The 20,865-nt window shown below is 36.7% G+C and overlaps 1 protein-coding gene across 4 annotated transcripts in view; it reads right to left on the reverse strand.

Moving 5' to 3' along the window:
- The window catches only part of A1cf (APOBEC1 complementation factor), a 77,885-nt gene that overhangs the window by 42,932 nt on the left and 14,088 nt on the right, over positions 1 to 20,865 (reverse strand). For 2 of the 4 annotated variants that reach the window (XM_004653192.2, XM_004653191.2), the window contains exon 2: positions 7,804 to 7,947. In XM_004653192.2, the coding sequence (XP_004653249.1) occupies positions 7,804 to 7,902 (99 nt within the window). In that variant the 5' untranslated portion in view covers positions 7,903 to 7,947. Of the gene's footprint in view, positions 1 to 7,803; positions 7,948 to 13,899; positions 14,108 to 20,865 lie in introns of all 4 variants that reach the window. The other 2 variants (XM_045161398.1, XM_045161391.1) reach the window with 2 other exon arrangements.

Here is a 20,865-nt window from a genome sequence, read left to right on the forward strand (position 1 = left end):
GAATGCCACCAGAAACCCTGGAGCTCAGATTCAAGACTATGATATGTTATGAACTATAGTGTACTTATGGTCCATAGAACATTTCCTACTCTCACATAACCACAGTGATTTAGTTATGGGGAAAACCAATAATGTCCTACCATGATTTTCAGCATGTAATATTTTAGTATATCATAAGATTGTATAATATTAGAATGTTTAATTTTTTTAAATGCTGTTTGAGCATTTAAATGTTGTTGACTTAATTAATCAAATGAATTTTGGCTTATGCTTAGTGTAGAATGTCTGAAAAGTTCTGAAAGGACCTTAAACATACTTATGCCATTTGTACCATATATTTGTGTGAAACAGTGTCCTCTAGCATTGATGACTTTAAAATTAAAATATTGATCAAATATTGAAGATGTTCTATAAGGTGTAGTATTGTGTTTGGCCAAGACTTAATTCTTTATGAAAAATAAGTATGCCTGCCTCACTAATATGAAAATTTGCTTTCATTTCTACTCAATAGTAAAATTATATATATATCAAATAATTTAAAAATATTTTTATTTATGAGAGAGCGGGAGAAAGAAAGAAAATGAGAATGGACATACTAGTGTCTCTTGCCCCTGCAAACAAACCCCAGATGCATACACCACTTTGTGCATCTGACTTTACCTAGGTACGAGGGAATCAAACCTGTGAGGGCAGGCTTTGTAAAAGAGCTTCTTTAACTGCTGAGCCATCTCCTTAGACCCAAAGATGTTTAATTTTTATTTATTTATTTATTTGTACATGTCTGTGTGTGCTCACATGTCTGTGTGCGTGCGTGCGTGTGTGTGTGTGTGTGTGTGTGTGTGTGTGTGTGTGTTTGTATGTGGGGGGGGCATGTGCATGTTTATCTGATAGGGTCTCTTCCTGTTGCAAAGGAATGTCTGTCTGGCTTTATGTGAATGGCTGGAGAACTGCACTCTAGGCGAGCAGACTTTGTAAGCAAGCACCTTTAATACAAAATGTGCCTTTATACCCAGGGTTGTGTGTAAATTTCTTGGGGATAATGGGTCACAATTGAAAAAAAAAAAAAAAAAGCTCTCAAATAAATAAATAAATAATTTAAAAAAAGCTCTCAAATAAATAAATAAAAAATTTAAAAAAAACTCTCAAATAAATAAATAAAAAATTTAAAAAAAAAGCTCTCAAATAAATAAATAAAAAATTAAAAAAAAATGGGTCACAATTGGAAAAATGTTTAAGAGACCCATTCAACTTTTTTATTTACTAACAGATACAGTTTGTATTTCTTAACTAACTAGTATTATCCAAGCTGAAAATCTAGCTAAGGCACAGGAAGCTGCTCATGTACAGATCAAAGCATCGTGAGGGTCATTTGGTTTGAATCATTGCTCCCCTGTCTTTTCCTGCTTCTACATATGCTCAGGGCAATCTCACCTAATGCGCCTGGTTTGGCCAGGCAATACATCTCATACAGTCATTATTCTTTTTATCATAACCCATAAAACATAATTTTTCACAAGTGGAGGGACCTGGCAATGTGCTACACTCAATCTTTCCTCACTTTAATTTCTTCCTTTACATGATGTGGGCATTACTAAGTGATTGCAGTAGTTCTGTGAGGGGTTTAGGATGCTCGTGTAAGAGAGGTTGAATTTTGACACCACATTTAAATGTGGGAAAATGTTAATAAGATGTTTTGTGAATGAACCAATAAAAGCCTAGCATGTCATCTTTGTGGTCATGATTTCAGGATTTAGTGGATTCTCAGTTGCATATCTAAATCCACTCATCTCTATTAATTAATTACACAGTGACTTTCTTTGAATTCATTGAAATTTTATTGAAAAAAATAATTGTGAATATATTTCTTGTATGTGCATTGTCAGTATCATTTCTCACAGATGCATGGTAACTACAAAAAGTTACAAAACAAAGAAATCATGATCAGTTTCTAGCTTGACATGTTCATCTCCTAGGCCTTTGTTCTGTTCTTGGCTTGAAAAGATTGGCAAGGGTTAGAGGATTACTACATATCTCTAAGTTTCCTTATCTGAAAGCCTGAAAGAGAAATAATCCTGTAGCCATGGGATTCAGTGTTCCCTAAGGATGTGGGAACATGCCATTTATTAGTGTCTCAGTTCCTGCTCAGCACTTCAGAAAGCATGTTCTAAAGGATCCCATCTGTTAAAATCCTACACAAGTCTATGGTCATACTGGTTGCCATCACTTTTGTGTTTAAATATATATGTATAGATATATACTTATATATCTATACATATATATATTTATATATATACATATATATGTATATATACATATACATATATATATTTTAAATATACATGTGTATATTTAAAATATATATATTTAAATAAATATATATGTATATATTTTAAATATATATTATATATGCATATATATACATATATATATATGTATACACAGACACACACACACACACACACACACACACACACACACACACACTAGAGGTAGGGTCTCAATGTAGCTCAGGCTGACTTGGAAGTCACTATGCAGTTTCAGGCTAGACTCAAACTCACAGTAATCCTCCTACCTCTGCCTCCTGAGTGCTGGAATTGAAGGCATGTTCAACCATACTCAGGAGAGAGAGAGAGACAAAGACACAGAGAAATAGAGAGAAAGGGCACACCAGGGCTTCTAGCCACTGCAAACTAACTCCTGATGCATGAGCCCCCTTGTGCATCTGGATAACGTGGGTCCTGGGGAATTGAGCCTCGAACCGGGGTCCTTAGTCTTCACAGGTAAGTGCTTAACCACTAAGCTATCTCTCCAGCCCCTGTTCCTTCATTTGAGGTGGTCCACACCATACTATGTCATGTCTGGTTACAAAATGAGCTGTGCTTTCTCTGATCTTTAAAGTCAAGTTGGCTTGTGGTGGCTTAGGTCAGCTTGCCTGTGAGGATCTGCTTGTCCATGCTACTCTCATGCTTCTTGCTACCTGTTTAAACAGTGAGCCTCCCTGTGCTGGATGGATCACCCAAGCCTCTGGATATCAGGGCCTTGAGAAGAACAGACAACAGAAGAGAAAGGAGCCAGAAGTTATAGTTTACATGAAGTCAAATTTCTGCCTTTGATAGCTTGCAGGGTTTTGTGCAGTAGAATGTCAACACTCACTATTTAATCCTCTGCTTCTACCTGGGCCCATCTAGATGATGAAAACTGGAAACTTCTAGAGTCCCAAGGTGATTTATTCTGTTATTTGCAGCCTCCTGTTTAATTGACCTCTTTATTGTTATTTAATAACCATTATTTAATAATCATTGGGGAGTTGGCTTAGCAGTTAAGGTGTTTGCCTGAGAAGCCAAAGGACTGGAGGTTCAATTCCCCAGGACCCACATAAGCCAGATGCACAAGGGACACATGTGTCTGGAGTTTGTTTGCAGTGGCTACAGGTCCTGGTGTGCCCATTCCTCTCTGTCTGTCTCTCTTGTCTCTCTGTTTGCAAATAAATAAATTAATTAAAAAAACAGCTTTGCTTAAAAAACATTTCTCTTTTTATAGCTTAAAGTTTTGACTTAGGATGTATAGTATGTGATGTATACATAGCATCTCCTACTGTCTTTGCACACTGTTTGCATGAAATATCTTTTTCTATTACTTCATTTTCAGTTTACACTCATCCTTCAGGGGAAACAAATCCCTCGTAAGTAGCATATGCTCCAGCTTTGTGTTTTATGCCCATTTATCCATTCTATGTCTTATAACTGGAAAATCTCACCCATTATATTCAAGGTAATTATCAATAGCTAAAGACTTACTACTGCCATTTTATTAGTTGTTTTATGGATAAAATATTCCTTCTTTTACATCTTCTTTTGGTTAAATAGTATGGCTTTAGAAATTTAGGAGTGAAAAATTAGAAGAAATAAAAAAATCTTTCAAGTAATTCTGTTGCCCAGGGCTAAAGACTGCTTACATGTTAATATATTAGTACAATTTCCAAGCATTTCTACATGTAATAGTATCATTATGAAGCTTCAACTTTAGATAGTTAGTTTTATACAATTTTTATAAAAAATATTCACTGAAAAACTGCTATACACAGGATAGTGCACTGAAGCTCTTAACCTCTGAAGTACTTGGACAAATTTTTCAGCCATCAATATCCGACATTCCCCAATTATTAAAAAAAACAAACATCTTATAACTCATGCTTTTAAACCTCATATGCACATGTTGTTGCATCACTTACTGTATTCACAACCTGTTCATGTTATTAAGTAACTTTCAAAATTCTATTTTTGATTGCTGTGTTTGTCCTTCTCGTGATAAGACAGCACAAGTTTGCCACGCTCTGTGCTTTGAATTTAGTATCAAGGACTGAAAAGATAGACTGAAAACAAACTCTTCAGAACACAAGTTAGTGAATACTATAAAATTCCAAATTTTCAAGGAGTGGGATCCTTGAATTAAGTGTGTATATTTATTTTTCTTTCTTTTCAAACCAAGATATAAAAAAATTAAACATGGTAATTATATTAATTTTTAATCTATTCTAGAGCAGCAGTAATGAAGTGTTGAGAAGATCAAAGAGTTTTCTGCAAGTTGTAGAGTTTGGGGCTTTCTCTCAAGATACACATGGCCTTTCAACCAAATAGTCCAGTTTGCTGACCAGTGATTATATTCAGATGATGCAAGAATTACAAAGTCCTGGCTATACTGAAGACCAGGCTGACCTTGGTGAAAATTAAGGTCTAACACAATTGAGTCACTTGTTTAAGACCATACACTTATAATATGTGATACGGTGCAGGAGAGTCATAAGCCTTTGATTTAAGACTGTGAATTATTTCCACATTTTGCAGCCAAAATGAATTGGAATTTCCCAATTCATGCAAAATTTTTCACTTAACTATATATTTAAATTTGATTAGAAATCCAGCTCTTGCTAGCTTTTGGAACTCTAGACTTCTGTCACTAGAGAATTTTAGATCCAATAGCCATTCCGTTAACAGATACTACTTAAATTGTGTTCCAAAGTTTAGACTGCAAGAAAATATTTTTCATGCCCTGGTTAATTTCTTAAATTCTTCTCATTTGTTTCTTTTCATCTTCTCCAGAGAAGCTGCCCTGCCAGTATCTGAAAGAACGCAGCAGGAAGAGGCTCAGGCCGAGGTAGTATGAGCAGGTGAAGGTCTTTGGAAGTGGCCTTCAAATGTCTCTAGCAGACTTACACATTGTCCAGCCAGGTCCAGAGAGTCCTGTGCCAGAATTATTCCAGTGAAAACTGCCCCTTTCCCCTCTCCTTTACTATTGTCCTCTCCTCTGCTTCAAGAAATTACTGTGAGCACACTTGTATAAGGAGAGTAAGGCATAAAGCCGAACAGAAATCACTGACCACCCAGACATATATGGGAATGGGAATTATGCTGTGTGTACATAATTATACTATACTAACATTTAACAAAATTAGTGAAGCAGATTACATTATTTGAAAGTCATTAAAAGTCATGAGGCTTAACCTACTTTTTATTTTCCTCAGGGGAGAGACAGCCAGCATCCAAAGAAAAATTCAATGGATAGATTATATTGTTTTAGATTTATTTCCCTTAAATTCTGTGTGTTAAAGGTAGTGATTGTACATTGTTTATATACTATTTCTGCTACATTTTGTGACAGTAAGGCAATGTTGCTTTAGACAAGCTTGCACATACTTCTGTCATAGCACGTATCAGAGAGGTAGACCACCCTCATATATATAAAGGTTGACTTGTGACTTTTCAAAAGGTTGAAATGCTTTCCATTACCATTATTCTGCATAAAGATTTCAGGCCTGAGAAAAGCTAAAAATAAAACAAGAGATGATTAAAAATCATGTTTTGATCTTATAACATGTATGGACATATTGGCTGAAAAAAGAAAGTCCTGTTTTCCTTACTAATTGTACCCAAGAAAATATTTTTTAAAAGTTACTCCAAATATATATGTCTTTAAGGCTAAATTCAACAGAATTTTCTGTAATCATAAAATACTCCTCAGTGTATTGAAAAGCTATGCAAATATTTTAAATTAGTCATTAATTTTAAGTATATTAGTTTAAAGCCAGAACATTTACAGTTTACTAATTCTAAAAAATTAGCTGTTATTAAGTTTTAAAACAAATATGCATTTTCTTTTTTTACTTACATAAAGGTTTTTAAAAAATCAACCATGTAATAATAAGAACTTTCTTAAATATTAAAAAGCCCACATAGCATTTTTCATTAGGATGAAAAGTATAACTTTAAGCATTATGTTATGCACAACAAAGCATGCTATGATTTGTAAAATAGTTAAAAACTAAATGTAGTGTATTTCCAATAATCTAATAAAGGAAACTCTACTAAAAGCAAAAAGTGGTATATTTGACTATTGGTCACATACAACATTTTATTTATAATAGTACTGAGGTTTGGTTTAATTGGAAAAATATGGAGGTCAAAAACAATCTCTAAGGAATTAAAATATATCATCTTACCATGCAATGTGATTTATTTTAATAGATTTTTTTTAATGTATCTACCGTTGTTTTTTCATGTAGCCTGTGCTATCTAAAGGTAATTATAATGAAAAAAATAATGTGCTGATAGTTCTTAACAATTAGCCTTGTTTATTTTTTTATTTTGTTTTATGTATGTGTGTGTACAGAGTGTGTATGGGCATCTGTGTGTGTCATGGCACATATGTTGGTCCTCACCTTACTTCTTGTGTGAGACAGGGTCTCTGCTGTTTGCATGTGGAATGCCAGGCTAGCTTTGGGATTCCCAGACTCCACCTCACACTGTTAAGCCCACTGGGATTATAAATACAGGCACCCCTTTTGTGTCTGCCTTTATGCAGGTGCTGGGGATCTGAACTTCCTGGAGGCTTGCAGAGCAAGCACCTTTAACCACTGAGCCATCTTTCAAGGCCCACAACTAGGTCTATTTGGTGGATCCTTTCTTTCTTTCAAAAGTGCTGAGACTGCAGTTAAGGGCTTGCCTGTGAAGCCTAAGGACCCTGGTTTGAGGCTTGATTCTCCAGGACTCGCATATACCAGATGTACACGGTGGTACATTCATCTGGAGTTCATTTGCAGTGGCGGGAGGCCCTGGCGTGCCCATTCTCTCCCTGCCTTCCACTTTCTCTGTCTGTCTGTCTGTCGCTCTCCAATCAATAAATAAAAATAAACAAAAAAAAATTTTAAGTGCTAAGATCAACAGAAGTGTTTTTATGTTTTTTGTTTTGTTTTGTTTTTTTGAGGTAGGGTCTCACTGTAGCTCAGGCTGACCTGGAATTCACAATGTAATCTCAGGGTGGCCTCAAACTCATGGTGATCCTCCTATTTCTGCCTTCTGAGTGCTGGAATTAAAGGTGTGTGCCACCATGCCGGGTGACAGCGGTTATTTTTATATATCCTAGTAAGGAGTCTGGAGAAGCAACCTGTAGGAGACTGAGAAAAATATTCCTTTCTTGGAACCCACATCTAGAGGTCTCCTACATGTAAAGTGATCCCCCTGGGAAACAAGGCAAGTTCCTGAGTAGTTTGTTTTCTTTCTTTCTGAAAAACTAATTCTAGCTGCTCTTCCTATCCCAAAATGTTCTTGCTAAACTGCAAGTTTCTGTGACTCTCTTACGCAAGTTGGAGATTAAGAGTGCTGGATAATCTGGGGTAGGAAGATTGCTTCCATCAGGTCACCCACCAAATTGGATCAATGGACCATTCACATACTGCACCGAGGAGCGCTAACAACCAGGCCCTGGATTCAGTGGCGAGTCTCAGCAGGTGTCCCAAGAAGCTCCTACCTGGACCAAGCTATATCCTGTGCGCTGGACCAGTGCGCGGAGGGCCGCTTCCTTCTGGGTGCCGCTCAATCCATCCCCGGATTTGTGATTTGATTCCATTGAGAGTGATTATCAGCAAAAAATCAGGTTAATTAGGGTTGCTCACTGAAACCAAATTTAAGATAAATTAAGTAAATTACTATTACCAAAGGCCAAACTCGTCCTTCTCATGAAAGGTAATTTTAGAGTGAGTCTATAAAGGAGTCATTAAGGTTATATCACATAATAGCCACATACAAGCTGGTTAACCGCATTTAAAAATCATAAATAAATTTAATTTTTTTACATGTTCAACTTCATTGTAATTTCATAGTGGAAAATGAATAGTACCCATTTGCAGTAATTCTCAACTCAGTTACTTCAGGATGGCACTAAATGTACAAAAACAAAATAGTTTATGTTATGACACCTAATTCTTTGCATGCTAATAATAATAATAATAAAAAACAAAATGATGGATGACCCTTACAGATTGGGGAAGGAGGCCTGTCACTAAGTCAAGTCAATTAAGAATTCAGAATTCTGAGATTGAGCTTTATTTATTTACACTGTATTTTCCCCTGAGACACTCATCTACCTATTTTGCATAAGCACAAAGCTGATTAACGTTTTTTAAAAATTAAATATATTACACACACACAGACAGACATATTAGAACAGAGGTGTGCTGGTGACAGAAGTCGTTGTGCAAATAACTGTAGGCAAATGTATCAAAATATAGGAAACAGACATTTTTGAGTGGGTATTAGAAGGGTGTAACAGCATCCAAACCCATATATGTCACTCAGTAGAGTACATGAAACCCTTATAAAATGTAGGAAATAATGTTTTGTATATTAGTATAAATATATAATTTCAGCAATTTTTGTCTACACTCTCTGTTTTGAAAACATTGAATCCCATTCCAAATGTGAGGTTGCCAAAATTCACAGGTTTTCAGAACAAGGCTGATAGCTTTCTGGAAGGTTCCAGTCTGTGATGGATCTCAGGAAGTCTGCAGTAGTGAATGATGAGGGGCTGGGAGACCATGTGACTAGGTCAGCGAAGGGCTCGCACTGGGTTTTTGCTGTGCTTCATGTGTTCAGCCACAGGAGTGAGGAAGTGCATTTTATAATGACTTGAATAACCACAACCCTAAAGTATTTGACTGTCTATAAAATGTACTGAAGTTTTTGTTTTTACTGTTTTTGATGAGTTAAAAAAACCAGAATGAGTAAGTATTGAAAACTTGGGCAAAAAGCAAATGGCCTATATAATACTGAAGTGATCATTTCAGAAAGTAGTTTCAAGGTATTCCATTGTGAAAAATCAATATTACTCAAATAATAAAGTAATGAAACTCATTTCTAGAAATGTCAATATTATTAATACCACTCCCAGATGTAAAAATATTCTGTTGCTAAAGTGATAGACTATAGACTAAAATGCTTCTAAATTAAACAGTGTTATCCTTTGGAATGTAAAAAATTTTTTTTTTTATTTTAGAAAGAGGAATAGAAAGAAAGAGGTAGGGAGAGAGAATTGGTGTGCCAGAACCTCAGCTACTGAAACCAAATTCCAGATGCTTGTGCCACCTGGTGGGCATGTGCGACCTTGTGCTTTCCTCACCTCCCTGCATCTGGCTTACATTGGACCTGGAAAGTAACATGAGTCTGTAGGCTTCAGGGCAAGTGCCTTAACTGCAAAGCCATCTCTCCAGCCCAGTATTTTTAATATATGAAATATATTATTTATAATATATTTAATATGAAAATGCAAGAATATCCAATATATTTTTAAGGATTTATGTCACTTTCTGCATGTGTCACGACTTCCCTGGCCTTTGACTTTCTGTTTGCACTCACTCATTCTTTCAGGTAACATTTAGTAAGTACTGCATGCATGCTGACTCCACCCACTGCTCAGCATTGTGTTGTAGAGGCAGCTTGCTAACTCAGTAAGTTAACATAGGCTTCAATGCCTACACTTTGCAGAAGTTTTATTTTGGTGGGGGACGGAGGAGATTAAATCTTGGTATGATGGTTAATCTCTGGTCGTCAGCTTGACAAGATTTAGACTCACCATGGGAACAATCCGTGGCCATGTCTGTGAGGGATTTTCTAGATTATTTGAGGTGGGAGGATCTACTCTTAACTGCAAGTAGCACCATCCCAGCGGGTGGGTGCCCGGGCTAAGAAGCAGAGCATTAGATGAGCATTCAGCCTTCGTTGTTCTCTCTCTACTTCCTCCCTGTGGATGGGAAGACTTTACAGTGTGACATGGGCTTCCTGATCCTCCAGTACTTTCCCCACCACGATGGAACACTCAGCTGAAATAAACCCTTTCCTTCCTTAAATTGAATCTGCTCAGGTATTTCTCCATAGCAACAAGAAAGCAAATGACACACTTGATTTTATGTTTTGGTTAGAAACATTAAGTTCCTTTGTCTGATAGTGGTAGCTGTACATTTAGGCTGCTTCCAACTTAGGCTGGGACAAGTAGCATTACTGGCACATTTAGGCCTTGCAAACATGTGCCTGACCTGCTGAGCCATCGCTCCAGCCCACTACTGGCACATTTAATGCACCCATTTTTCCTGTGGGCTCTACAGTTTAGTACTTGAGACCTGCATTCAGCTTATTATCCTCAGCTGGTGAACACAGTTGTAGAGATTGAGAAGAAGCAATCTTAAAACAAAAATGAAACCATAAAAATCATTTTGAAGGGCTGGAGAGATGGCTTAGCGGTTAAGCGCTTGCCTGTGAAGCCTAAGGACCCCGGTTCGAGGCTCGGTTCCCCAGGTCCCACGTTAGCCAGATGCACAAGGGGGCGCACGCGTCTAGAGTTCGTTTGCAGAGGCTGGAAGCCCTGGCACGCCCATTCTCTCTCTCTCCCTCTATCTGTCTTTCTCTCTGTGTCTGTAGCTCTCAAATAAATAAATAAATAAAAATTTTAAAAAAATCATTTTGAAGACTTATAAAGAAATTATTTCAGTAATTAGATTTTTTCTTAATGGCAGTTTTCTTTTTAACTGCTATTAAATGTTACAAAAATTGCCTTTTTTATCACAATATTCTAATTCTCTCCTATCGTGCCCATTTTAACCTGTGGGAGCAGGGAGGCTGTGGGTAGGACCTGATGCAGTTATTGATGAATGTCTTAACATATGTGAAAGCAACTTCTGTTGGCCTTGTTGTAATTTGCCTTTTGCTAATCTTCATATGTTTCATCCAGAAGATGACATGGGGCTGGAGGGATGGCTTAGCAGTTAAGGTGTTTGCCTGCAAAACCAGTTACCCAGCACCCATGTTAGCCATATGCACAAGGGGACACACACATTTGGAGTTCGTTTGCAGTGCCTAGAAGCCCTGGTGTGCTCATTCTCTCTCTTTTGCCCTCTTTCTCTGTCAAATAAATAAGTAAATAAAAATTAAAAAAAAAAAAAAAACGGGTGTGGTGCCGCATGCCTTTAATCCCAGCACTCGGGAGGCAGAGGTAGGAGGATTGTCATGAGTTCGAGGCCACCCTGAGACTCCATAGTGAATTCCAGATCAGCCTGGGCTAGAGTGAGACCCTACCTCGAAAAACAAAACAAAACAAACAAACAAACAAACTATATATATATTTTTTTTTTTAAAAGAAGATGACATGATGAGTTTGTTTATGCAAAATCAGCCTTTAATTTGGGCTAATAATTAGTTAAGATGACTAGAGGTATGTTGACATGAGCAAGACCTTTAGGTCATATATGAGTCTACTCTGAATTATAAGAAGACCCTTGAAAGATTTAAATATACTCTCAAATCATTGACAATCAGCATATAAAAATAAAATTTATTCCATTCTCAAAGGGGAAAGTGTGGGGAGGGGAGGGAGGGAATTACCATAGGATTTTTTTTATAATCATGGGAAATGCTAATACAAATTAAAAAAAATAAAAATAAAAAATAATTTAAATTTGCTATAAAAGACACTTCAAGAACTGGGCATGTTTCTTAATGATAGAAGACTTACTGGCCTGTGTGAGGCCCTGGGTTCAAACACTGGCACTGCTGACCAGCCAACCAAGCCAAAACAAACAAACAAGAAAAAATAGGTACTTATTCTTTAATCTTTATTTCTCAAACACAATTTCCTTTCCTAATGTTGACTTAAGCTAAGGGGTAAATTTCAATCTCAGATAAGTATTTTTTAAGCAAATCAAACTTTTGTTAGCAGACTTGGTCAATTTGAAATAAAGGTTTTGCAACACATTTTCTCTTTCGTCATGTTGTAAATTCTTCAGGTCAAAGACTACCGCAGTTTGAAATGTCGCTTTCCCACATAATTTATGAGGCAATAGACTCCAAAACCTGTAAATAGCAAGTATTAAGGGACTTGGAGCTAATAAAAAGTGCTCATAAATGTTTGTCACTTATTAATTTTAAAAATGTGAAATATCTTCTAGCTTACGAGGATTTTCCAGTCAGATATAGCAGAGAACAGAACAGATCTTTGTCCCCAAAAACATCTTGGGGAGTTTATAGTGGGTAGGAGAGACAATAAGATCATTAAGTCAACTGTAGCATGGTTATGAAAAATCTCTGAGGAGAAAGAAACAAAGTAAGGAAAAAGAATAGGAAGACCATGTTCATGGCCAGCTGAGCATGTGAAAAGTAAGGTCCTGATGCAGTGAATTGGGGAAGAGGTCCGGTGAAGTTAGGAGTGCATGTTGCTGAGTTCTGGGGACAGAGGAAGGGCCTGTCAAGAAGTAGGCAGGGGGCTGATATCTCCCCAGTGAGGGGCTGGTTGGAACGTGGACAGCATCAGTGTGGTAGGGAGCACTGAGACAAGGTGGGGAGAGCAAGGTCAGAGAGGGGTTGGCCAGTTAAGCCATGGAGCATCTTGCTGGTGAGGGTGAGAACTTTGGCTTTTGCCCTGAGATGCAAAGCCCGAGGGTTATCACAGTTTTACTTACGTTTCAGCAGGATCACTCCAGCCACTGGGACTAGATAAGAGGGAGCATAGCTGGGACTAAGTCAAATGAGTCAGAGGAGCTGAGTCATGCAGATGCAGGGAATTCAAAGATCCTGCAGTAAGAAATTCTGTAGGTTCATGGGACAGGACAAGATTGATGAGGATGGCCGAGAGAAGAAAGGAGCAATGAAGTAGAAGTTGGATGAAGATAGGACATAGTCAGAATTGCAGTAAAGAATCATTTGTCCTCATAAACCTCCTTAACTTTTCTCATTTGTGAATTAGAATACCATGCTACAGACAGATTGTATTAGGAAGATAAATGAGAAAAAGAGTGTGTATGCATGCACCCATGCACATATGGGTGTGTGAATGCCACACGGGTTTTGGTCCTTATCTTTCACCTTGTTTGTGATAGGGCATCTCTTGTTTTGCCACTGCAAACAGCAGACTAGCTGGTGCATTAACTCCAGGATTCTCTGATTCTGTCTCCCATTGCTATAGGCGTGTTAGGATTACAGATGCACATGCTAATTGCTACTAGTTTTATGCAGGTTCTGGAGATCTGAACTCTGGTTGGTAGTCAGGCTAGCACAGCAAGTGCTTCTAACAACTGGGCCATCTCTCCAGCTCCAAGACCACATTTTAAGTACTGTGTTTAGGTATAGCATGTAGTAAGCCTTCTAGCATGCTTTATTTAATAGTCCTGCTAATAACTCATGATGGAAGATAGTGGTGAAGTAAGACAGAGAAATAATTTCAGAAGGGTCTCATGGATATGTCAGCACTTGTATAATTTCCTTCCCTTTCTCTTTTTAATATTTTAGGAAGCCACTGCAAACGCACTCCAGGTGTATGTGCCTCCTTAGGTGGATACTGGGGAATCAAACTGGAATTCTTTGGGCTTTGTAGGCAAGTGCCTTAACTTCAAAGCCATTTCTCCAAACTCACTTTCTCTTTTTAGGTCCATTCTAAAAATGGGAGAGGGAGGTCCCAGTGACATCAAAAGCCAGAAGTCTCCCTTCCACTGCCACCTTCCAGTAATCTCTCATCAGTGTCTCTGTGTCTCCTCTGATTATGTTTTTCTTGGCAGTGATTCTCTTTGTTTAAATGTATACTTACCACTAACATTGTTGTATACAAATAGTCTCCTCAAGCTGGATACGAGGGGACATGTTTGTAGTTCCAGTACATTTGGGAGGACAAAGCAGGACTGCACGTTCAAGACAGGCTTAGGCTGAATAGTGAGAACTGGTCTCGAAAGAAAAGAAAGTAGTTTCCTCTTTTATTCTTCTTCAATTTCAGTAGCAGCTCTCTGAGCCTCAGCTTCCTTATGCATAAAATTGGAATAATAGTTTATATTTTATAGTTTTTTGAGGATAAAATATTAACTTAAATTTTGAAAAACACAAAATGACTTATGGCACTTAATAATTGTATGTAATAGGTAAGTCCAGGTGATGGAATTTCAGAACAGCAAAGAGTACAGTCCCAAGTCGCTAGCCTGACACACTGTCTCCAGGAACTGATTATGGGTCCTGTTCATTCACTCCCTTCCACTCATCAGCATTCTTTCTTTCTGACCTCTAGGCTCATGGCTTGAACATTTGTCTTTCTATGTCTTCTAACTTTATTTCCTTAGTCTTATTGATCATTGTAGATTTTTTTTTTCGGAATGTTGTTTGCTCTGTGATGCTCTCTTTGACGACCTCGGTAGGTAAAGATAAGTGTCACCGCTGCTGTGCTCTCAAGAAAGCTGGTACAGCTCTGCATCATTGCACACAGTGCTGTAATTATTTGTTCCCTGGCCTGTCATTTTCACTGAACTGCAAGGTTGCAATGCTGTTTGCTCAAAAGATTTGGCTTGATATTAAGTGTTCAACACATACTTATGGAACAAGTGGAGGACTTTGGGTCAGCAATTTGTGAGATCACAGTGACTTTCACTCAATTGGAAGTAAAGTTATTATTTCTCTTTTCCAGCAACTTCCTAAAAGCCCTATTGGGAAATAAACTTGTTTCATGTGAGAAATTAATTTTCATGGTTTCTCCACAGAAATGGCTGTGAAAGCTTTGTAATGAAAGTTCATGTACTTTTCTGATGCTTTTAAAATCACCAATGCAAAGCATAAATACAAATTCATTCTAAAATTCAACTTAGAAAAATGGTTACAATTAGGCTTACGTTTACTTTGAAGCAAATTAAAGTGTTATCTCATTTGGGCATGCATCATGAAGCACAACAAGGTTAAAACAGAATTGGCATGCATAAATCCCAAAGGTAGTCATAATCAAGTCTCAACATATGGCATCTAGTGTTTTCAACAATATGTATCATAAAATAATTAACCAGCATTTCCTCTGTGATATTGTTATTAATTAATGAACCATGCATTAGTTTGGGCCCAGACAACCTTAAGAAAAGTAATTAAAATTATTCATAGTGTAGAAGTCTAACACCTGGAATCTACAAAGAACTCAAAAAACTAAACAATTAACAAATTAAACACCCCATCCAATGGTGGGGTAAAGAACTGAATAGGGAGTTTTCAGAGGAAGAATTACAAATGGCTAACACACCCTTAAGAAAATGTTCCACATCCCTAACCATTAGGGAAATGCAAATTAAAACAACCATGAGATTTCACTTCACTCCAGTAAGGATAGCAGTTTAAAAAAATCTAACAACAGAAAATGTTGGCGAGGATGTGGGGAAAGTGGAATTTAAACTTGTATAACCACTGTGGAAATTAATTTGGAGATTCCTGAAATAGATGAACATAGAGCCACCAACAGACCCAGTTATTCCCTTACTGGGCACTTATCCTAAATGCTCCATGCACCAATACAGAGACTTTGCTCAACCATATTTATAGCCGCTCAATTCATTATGGCTAAGAACTAGATGCAACCCAGGTGCCCATCATTGAATGAATGGATAATGAAGCTGTGATACATTTACACAATGGAATGCTACTCAGCAGTAAGAAAAAAATGATACAATGAAATTTGTAGAAAAATGGACAGGCTTGGAACAGATCATACTCAATGAACTCACACAATCACAGAAAGACAAACACCACATGGTGTCACTTATCTGTGGTTCCTAGCCTGGACCTCTTCGAGTGGCTTTCATACCTGATAGTAACTCAAGGTCCAGGCAACAGGGATGGAAGGGTTTGGGGGGAGGGGAGGAAAAAGGGAGGGGGATAAAACAAATATGAAATTAAATCCAAATTGAACTGATACCATAGAAACCTTTATCCTTGGAGATAGCCTAAAAAGCTACAACCCTCAAAAGGAGTAAGAGGGAAGCACCTCAAAAGTAGGGCACTGGTGAGAGTGGGATGAAACCTAAGCTTAAAAGAAAAAAAAAAATATTTTCTGTCCCTGACCGGTAATTCCCAGTACCAGAGATTAGCTGCTACCCACAATGAGCAGTTGATTGGAGAGACCTAAGAGGTCTGCAAATCAAGACAGCTTTCTGTCAAAGCACTTAATTACCTGCCTGAGGCAACAGCTAAGACCCTGTTGCTGAAGACACTATATGCTGCTGACACACAGCACAGAGAGACCTGGCTGGAATTCAGAAGAAAGCCAGTCCCCAGACAGCCTGTCGGGAAAATGGCCAACAATGGTCTGAGCAACCAGAAGTCTAAGCTACTCAGAAGCAAACACCCTGACAGGATGTACACACCAGTGCATTAGTGGCACACAGCCTCAATGGGTAACCAATAGCTTTTTGATTGGCTAAGAGATCCGCTCAGTGTAAAGGAACCCATTTCTGGAATTGGGGACCAGACCAGAATCCTATGGAGACAAAGAGTATGCTCTCCAGTGTCAAGCTCTCACTAGTCTTTGGCTAAAAGAGGGGTTACATACATCAAATTCTTCCCAAATTAATAATGCTTATCCCATTTAGAGTATTCTGACTTCACTTTCAGTTGGAGAATATGTGATTCCTTTTCAGACTGTAGCAAGACTGGAGGAGATAAACTACCCCTTGCAGTTCAGCCAAGCCACAGCTGAGTCCACAGAGGAATGGGGAGACAGGCACGAGTGCTGCTTCCAGGCTGAGCCTCATACTCAGCTCCAGGGTGCAGGAGACAGACCCTAAGAATACACAACACCTACCAAAGTAGAGATCCAGAGGTTCCTAAGAGCTCATCACTGAAGTAGACTTAAAACTCACCCACCATGACTCAGGGAATTTTGTGGAAGAGGGGATAGAAAGATTGTAAGAGTCATAGGTTGAGACATCATGCTCAGAGGCATTCTCTCCCCCCCACCAAAAATAACTGACTACTGCTTCCACAACACAAACGACAACTGCAAGGGGAATACCTGCAACCCCACCAAGTGTCCCCAATGGAATGGGTCAGGAATGAGGGAAAAGAGTGTACCAATACATGACCTTGTTAATAATAATAATAATAATAATAGTAAAAACATTAAAAAATTTTTCACAGTGTACACATTGATTTTAATTGTAATTATTTAAAAAGTTCTCCTTAGTAGTAGGCTTTACATATTTTGAGAACAAGCTTGCATTTAAATTTCAGTCTTGTATCCCTGAGTTTCACTTTTCTTAGACCTGGTTTCTGTTTGTTTGTTTTTTTGGATCATTAGGACCTAACTTAAAAGCTTTATTTTTAAAAGATTAAGTAGAAAAAATAGTGGATGTGAAAAGTCTAGCATTTTGCCTGGCATTAAAAGGTGCTATGTAAATATTTCATTCTTGGTATTTATCTGCTTCTTGGATTGACTCAGCCACAATTTATGAAGTGCTCATTGTTTAGTCTCCCTGCTAGCAATTATCCAAGGTGGGAGAAATGTTGAGCTCTTTCATATTGCCCTAATAATTAATTCACTTATGTTTGTTTTCTCTTCTTACTAGGAAAGTCCTTAAGGTGCTATAACTATGGTTTGCATCTCTCACAGAGCATATTAGTATTGTAATAAATCTCAGACACCACCTGAATAGATAGTGATAAGAAAATATTTGAATAAACAGTGTCAAAGTACATGCAACCAATCAACTTGATGATATAGGAGAACGTATAACAATTGAGATAGGTGCATATGAAACATAATCAGACAGAACATGGGATATAACCAAGAAGAATATACTGGTTGAAAAGACAACATGTGGTCCAATTTAAGTCATACAAATTTTTATGTTCATAAAGACTTATTATACAAAGCTAACTGGTTAATTTGAGAGATATATTAGTGAAATATTTTTATTTTATTCACTTCTAATACTTTATTTTTAGCTTCCTGTGATATATAATTTAAAATAATATAATTTATAATTTATCTAACATAATTTATATTTCTCTGTCTCCACCTCTCTTAAACATATAATTTAAAATAATAAAATGAAATTATGTTAATATATGAATGTTACGGGAAATGAGATTTTCACTATGAAATCTTGTCAAGATTTTATCCTGATTAAATTGTTTATCATTTATAAGAAAATGAGTCCCTAAAAGAAGAATTCAACTAAAGAAACTAGGAAAAAACAAAATGAATTAAAAGTAATCACAGTTAAGAGTAGAAATAGTAAAAATTTACATGTGACAGACAACCCAATGGATAAACTGATACAATCCTGGTAAAGTAAAATAAAGAGAAGTGGATATCACCACAGATCCAGACTTCTTGAAAAGGATATTTTTTATCAGTAATTATAATATTAAGAGCCGGGTGTGGTGGCGCACACCTTTAATCCCAGCACTCGGGAGGCAGAGGTAGGAGGATCGGCGTGAGTTCAAGGCCACCCTGAGACTACAGAGTTAATTCCAGGTCAGCCTGGACCAGAGTGAGACCCTACATCTAAAAACCAAAAAAAAAAAAAATAAAAATTATAATATTAAAGATGTAATGGGCTGTAGAGACGGTTTAGCAGTTACAGTGCTTGTCTTCAAAGCCTAATGACCTGAGTTCAATTCCCCAGTACCCACATGAAGCCAGGTGCACAAAAGTGGCACATGAGCCTGGAGACCATTCGCAGTGGCTGGAGGCCCTGGTGTACCTATTCTCTTTCTCTGTCTCCACCTCTCTTGTTTTTGTCTCTCTCTGTTTGCAAATAAATAAATAAAATATAGTAACAAGAGCATAAATGAAAAATAAAGCATTTAAAAAGATAGTGGACAAATGGAAAAGTGTGAACTTTTCCAAATTTATTTTAAAAATAAATAAAAATTTGTATAAGCTAACAATATTGAATTGTACTGAAAAACATTGATTCAATCTTTTTCTCCCAAGTAACACAAGACTCAGATGGCTTTATAATGCAAATTTTATAAATAATTTAATGCATAATTTATTCTAAGAAGCCCTTTGAAGAATGGAAAATGATAAATTCATGAACTTATCTGTTGAATTATCCCATCTCTTATACAAAACCATACAAGCCCACCATCTAACAGAAAACTAATAAATCAGCTTCTCATATGAGTTCAGGTATTCTACACAGTACAACATCAAAATTATAAGTAGGGTGGGTTCATTATTAGAACATAAAGATTAGTCAACATCAGGTATTATATTGCCTTAATTAGCTTCACTGATAAAAATACATGATCATCACTATAAACGAACATCATCGTAGCACTTGATAAAACTGAACACCCACTTTGTGACAACAGAACAAAATATCCCTGTATTGGAAAGGGGCATCACATATAGGAGATATAATCATGTGTCCTTATTAAGAACAAGTAAATAATCTAAGACAATTACAACTAACCAAAGAATGCCACAAGGATGAGTATAAGTGTTCCCTAACAGGAAGAAGAAACAAATGTCAGAAAAAATTCTGAACAACAGAAGAGAAACTTCTGCAATAAGATTAAACTTGATTAGAAATGCCTGAAACTTACATGAAAAAAAATATGATGAAAATTGACTAAATGACATAATGGCTGGCTCAATAAAACATTTGGATGGAAGATACCTATTCTTCTCAAACTATTATTTTATTGCAATTCCATTAGTTTGAAATTTGACAAAATGATTTGGTACTTCATTTGGCATGTGCAGCAAATGCCATGTACTGAAAGCATAGCATAATTTGAAACCAACCTAACAAACCAGCAGAAACTAAAACAGGCACACGAAGGGGGAAATCAATGGAATGGAATAAAAGCCTTGACCCACAGTTTTGTTGATATTGGTATTTTCCAATAGATGCCATTTCAGATCATAGGCAGAGTATGGATGACCTGAGAAAGATGAAGTTGAACTATCACCAGTAGCCTATGTCCAAGTTCTAACTGGATTAAATAGACAACTTTCAAAACCATATGACTTCGAAAACACAAGAGAACATCCTAATGATCTTACCAGAAGATTCTTCCAAACAATTGGGTTAAGAGCCACAATGAAAAGACAGACATATTTCACTGTATAAAAATCATAAGCCTCCTTTTTTTTTTTTTGGTATTTCGAAAAGCCAAAATAAAAAAATCATAAGCTTCTGGTACCCTGAGGTAATCTGAAAAATGATTATTTAAACAATATACAGGAGCAATATCTGAAATGTACAAAGTAATAAACATATCTTATAAATTATGATTTAAATTTGATCATTATTTTACAAAGAAAAGCGATTAACCAAAGAATCTAAAAAATGATTATTTAAATAATATACAGGAGCAATATCTGAAATGTACCAAGTAATAAAAATAGCTTATAAATTATTATTTAAATTTGGTCATTATTTTATAAAGAAAAATGATTAACTAGACTTTTATATATTGTATCAAAAACACCATAAATAAAACAAAACTACCTCCAGTGGTATTTTCCCCTAATATATTTTAATTTTTATTTTCTATGAATTTAACTACACTGCAACTCTCCCATTTCTATGTATGCATATACTAACCCAATCCTGACCTTTCCTATACTCTCCCTTCCTATAGTCTCCCTGATGATAACAAATTCCCACCATTTCTGAAAGTCTTTTGTGTATGTATGCATTATCAGACCTGTGGACATATCCAAGAAACTTAGAAAAAATATTCACAAAGTGTCTGTCAAAGAGTGGCATCCCCAAAGCATAAATAAGTCATAAAA

The sequence above is a fragment of the Jaculus jaculus genome, chromosome 1 (genome assembly GCF_020740685.1).
Source record: "Jaculus jaculus isolate mJacJac1 chromosome 1, mJacJac1.mat.Y.cur, whole genome shotgun sequence".
NCBI classification, from domain to species: domain Eukaryota; kingdom Metazoa; phylum Chordata; class Mammalia; order Rodentia; family Dipodidae; genus Jaculus; species Jaculus jaculus.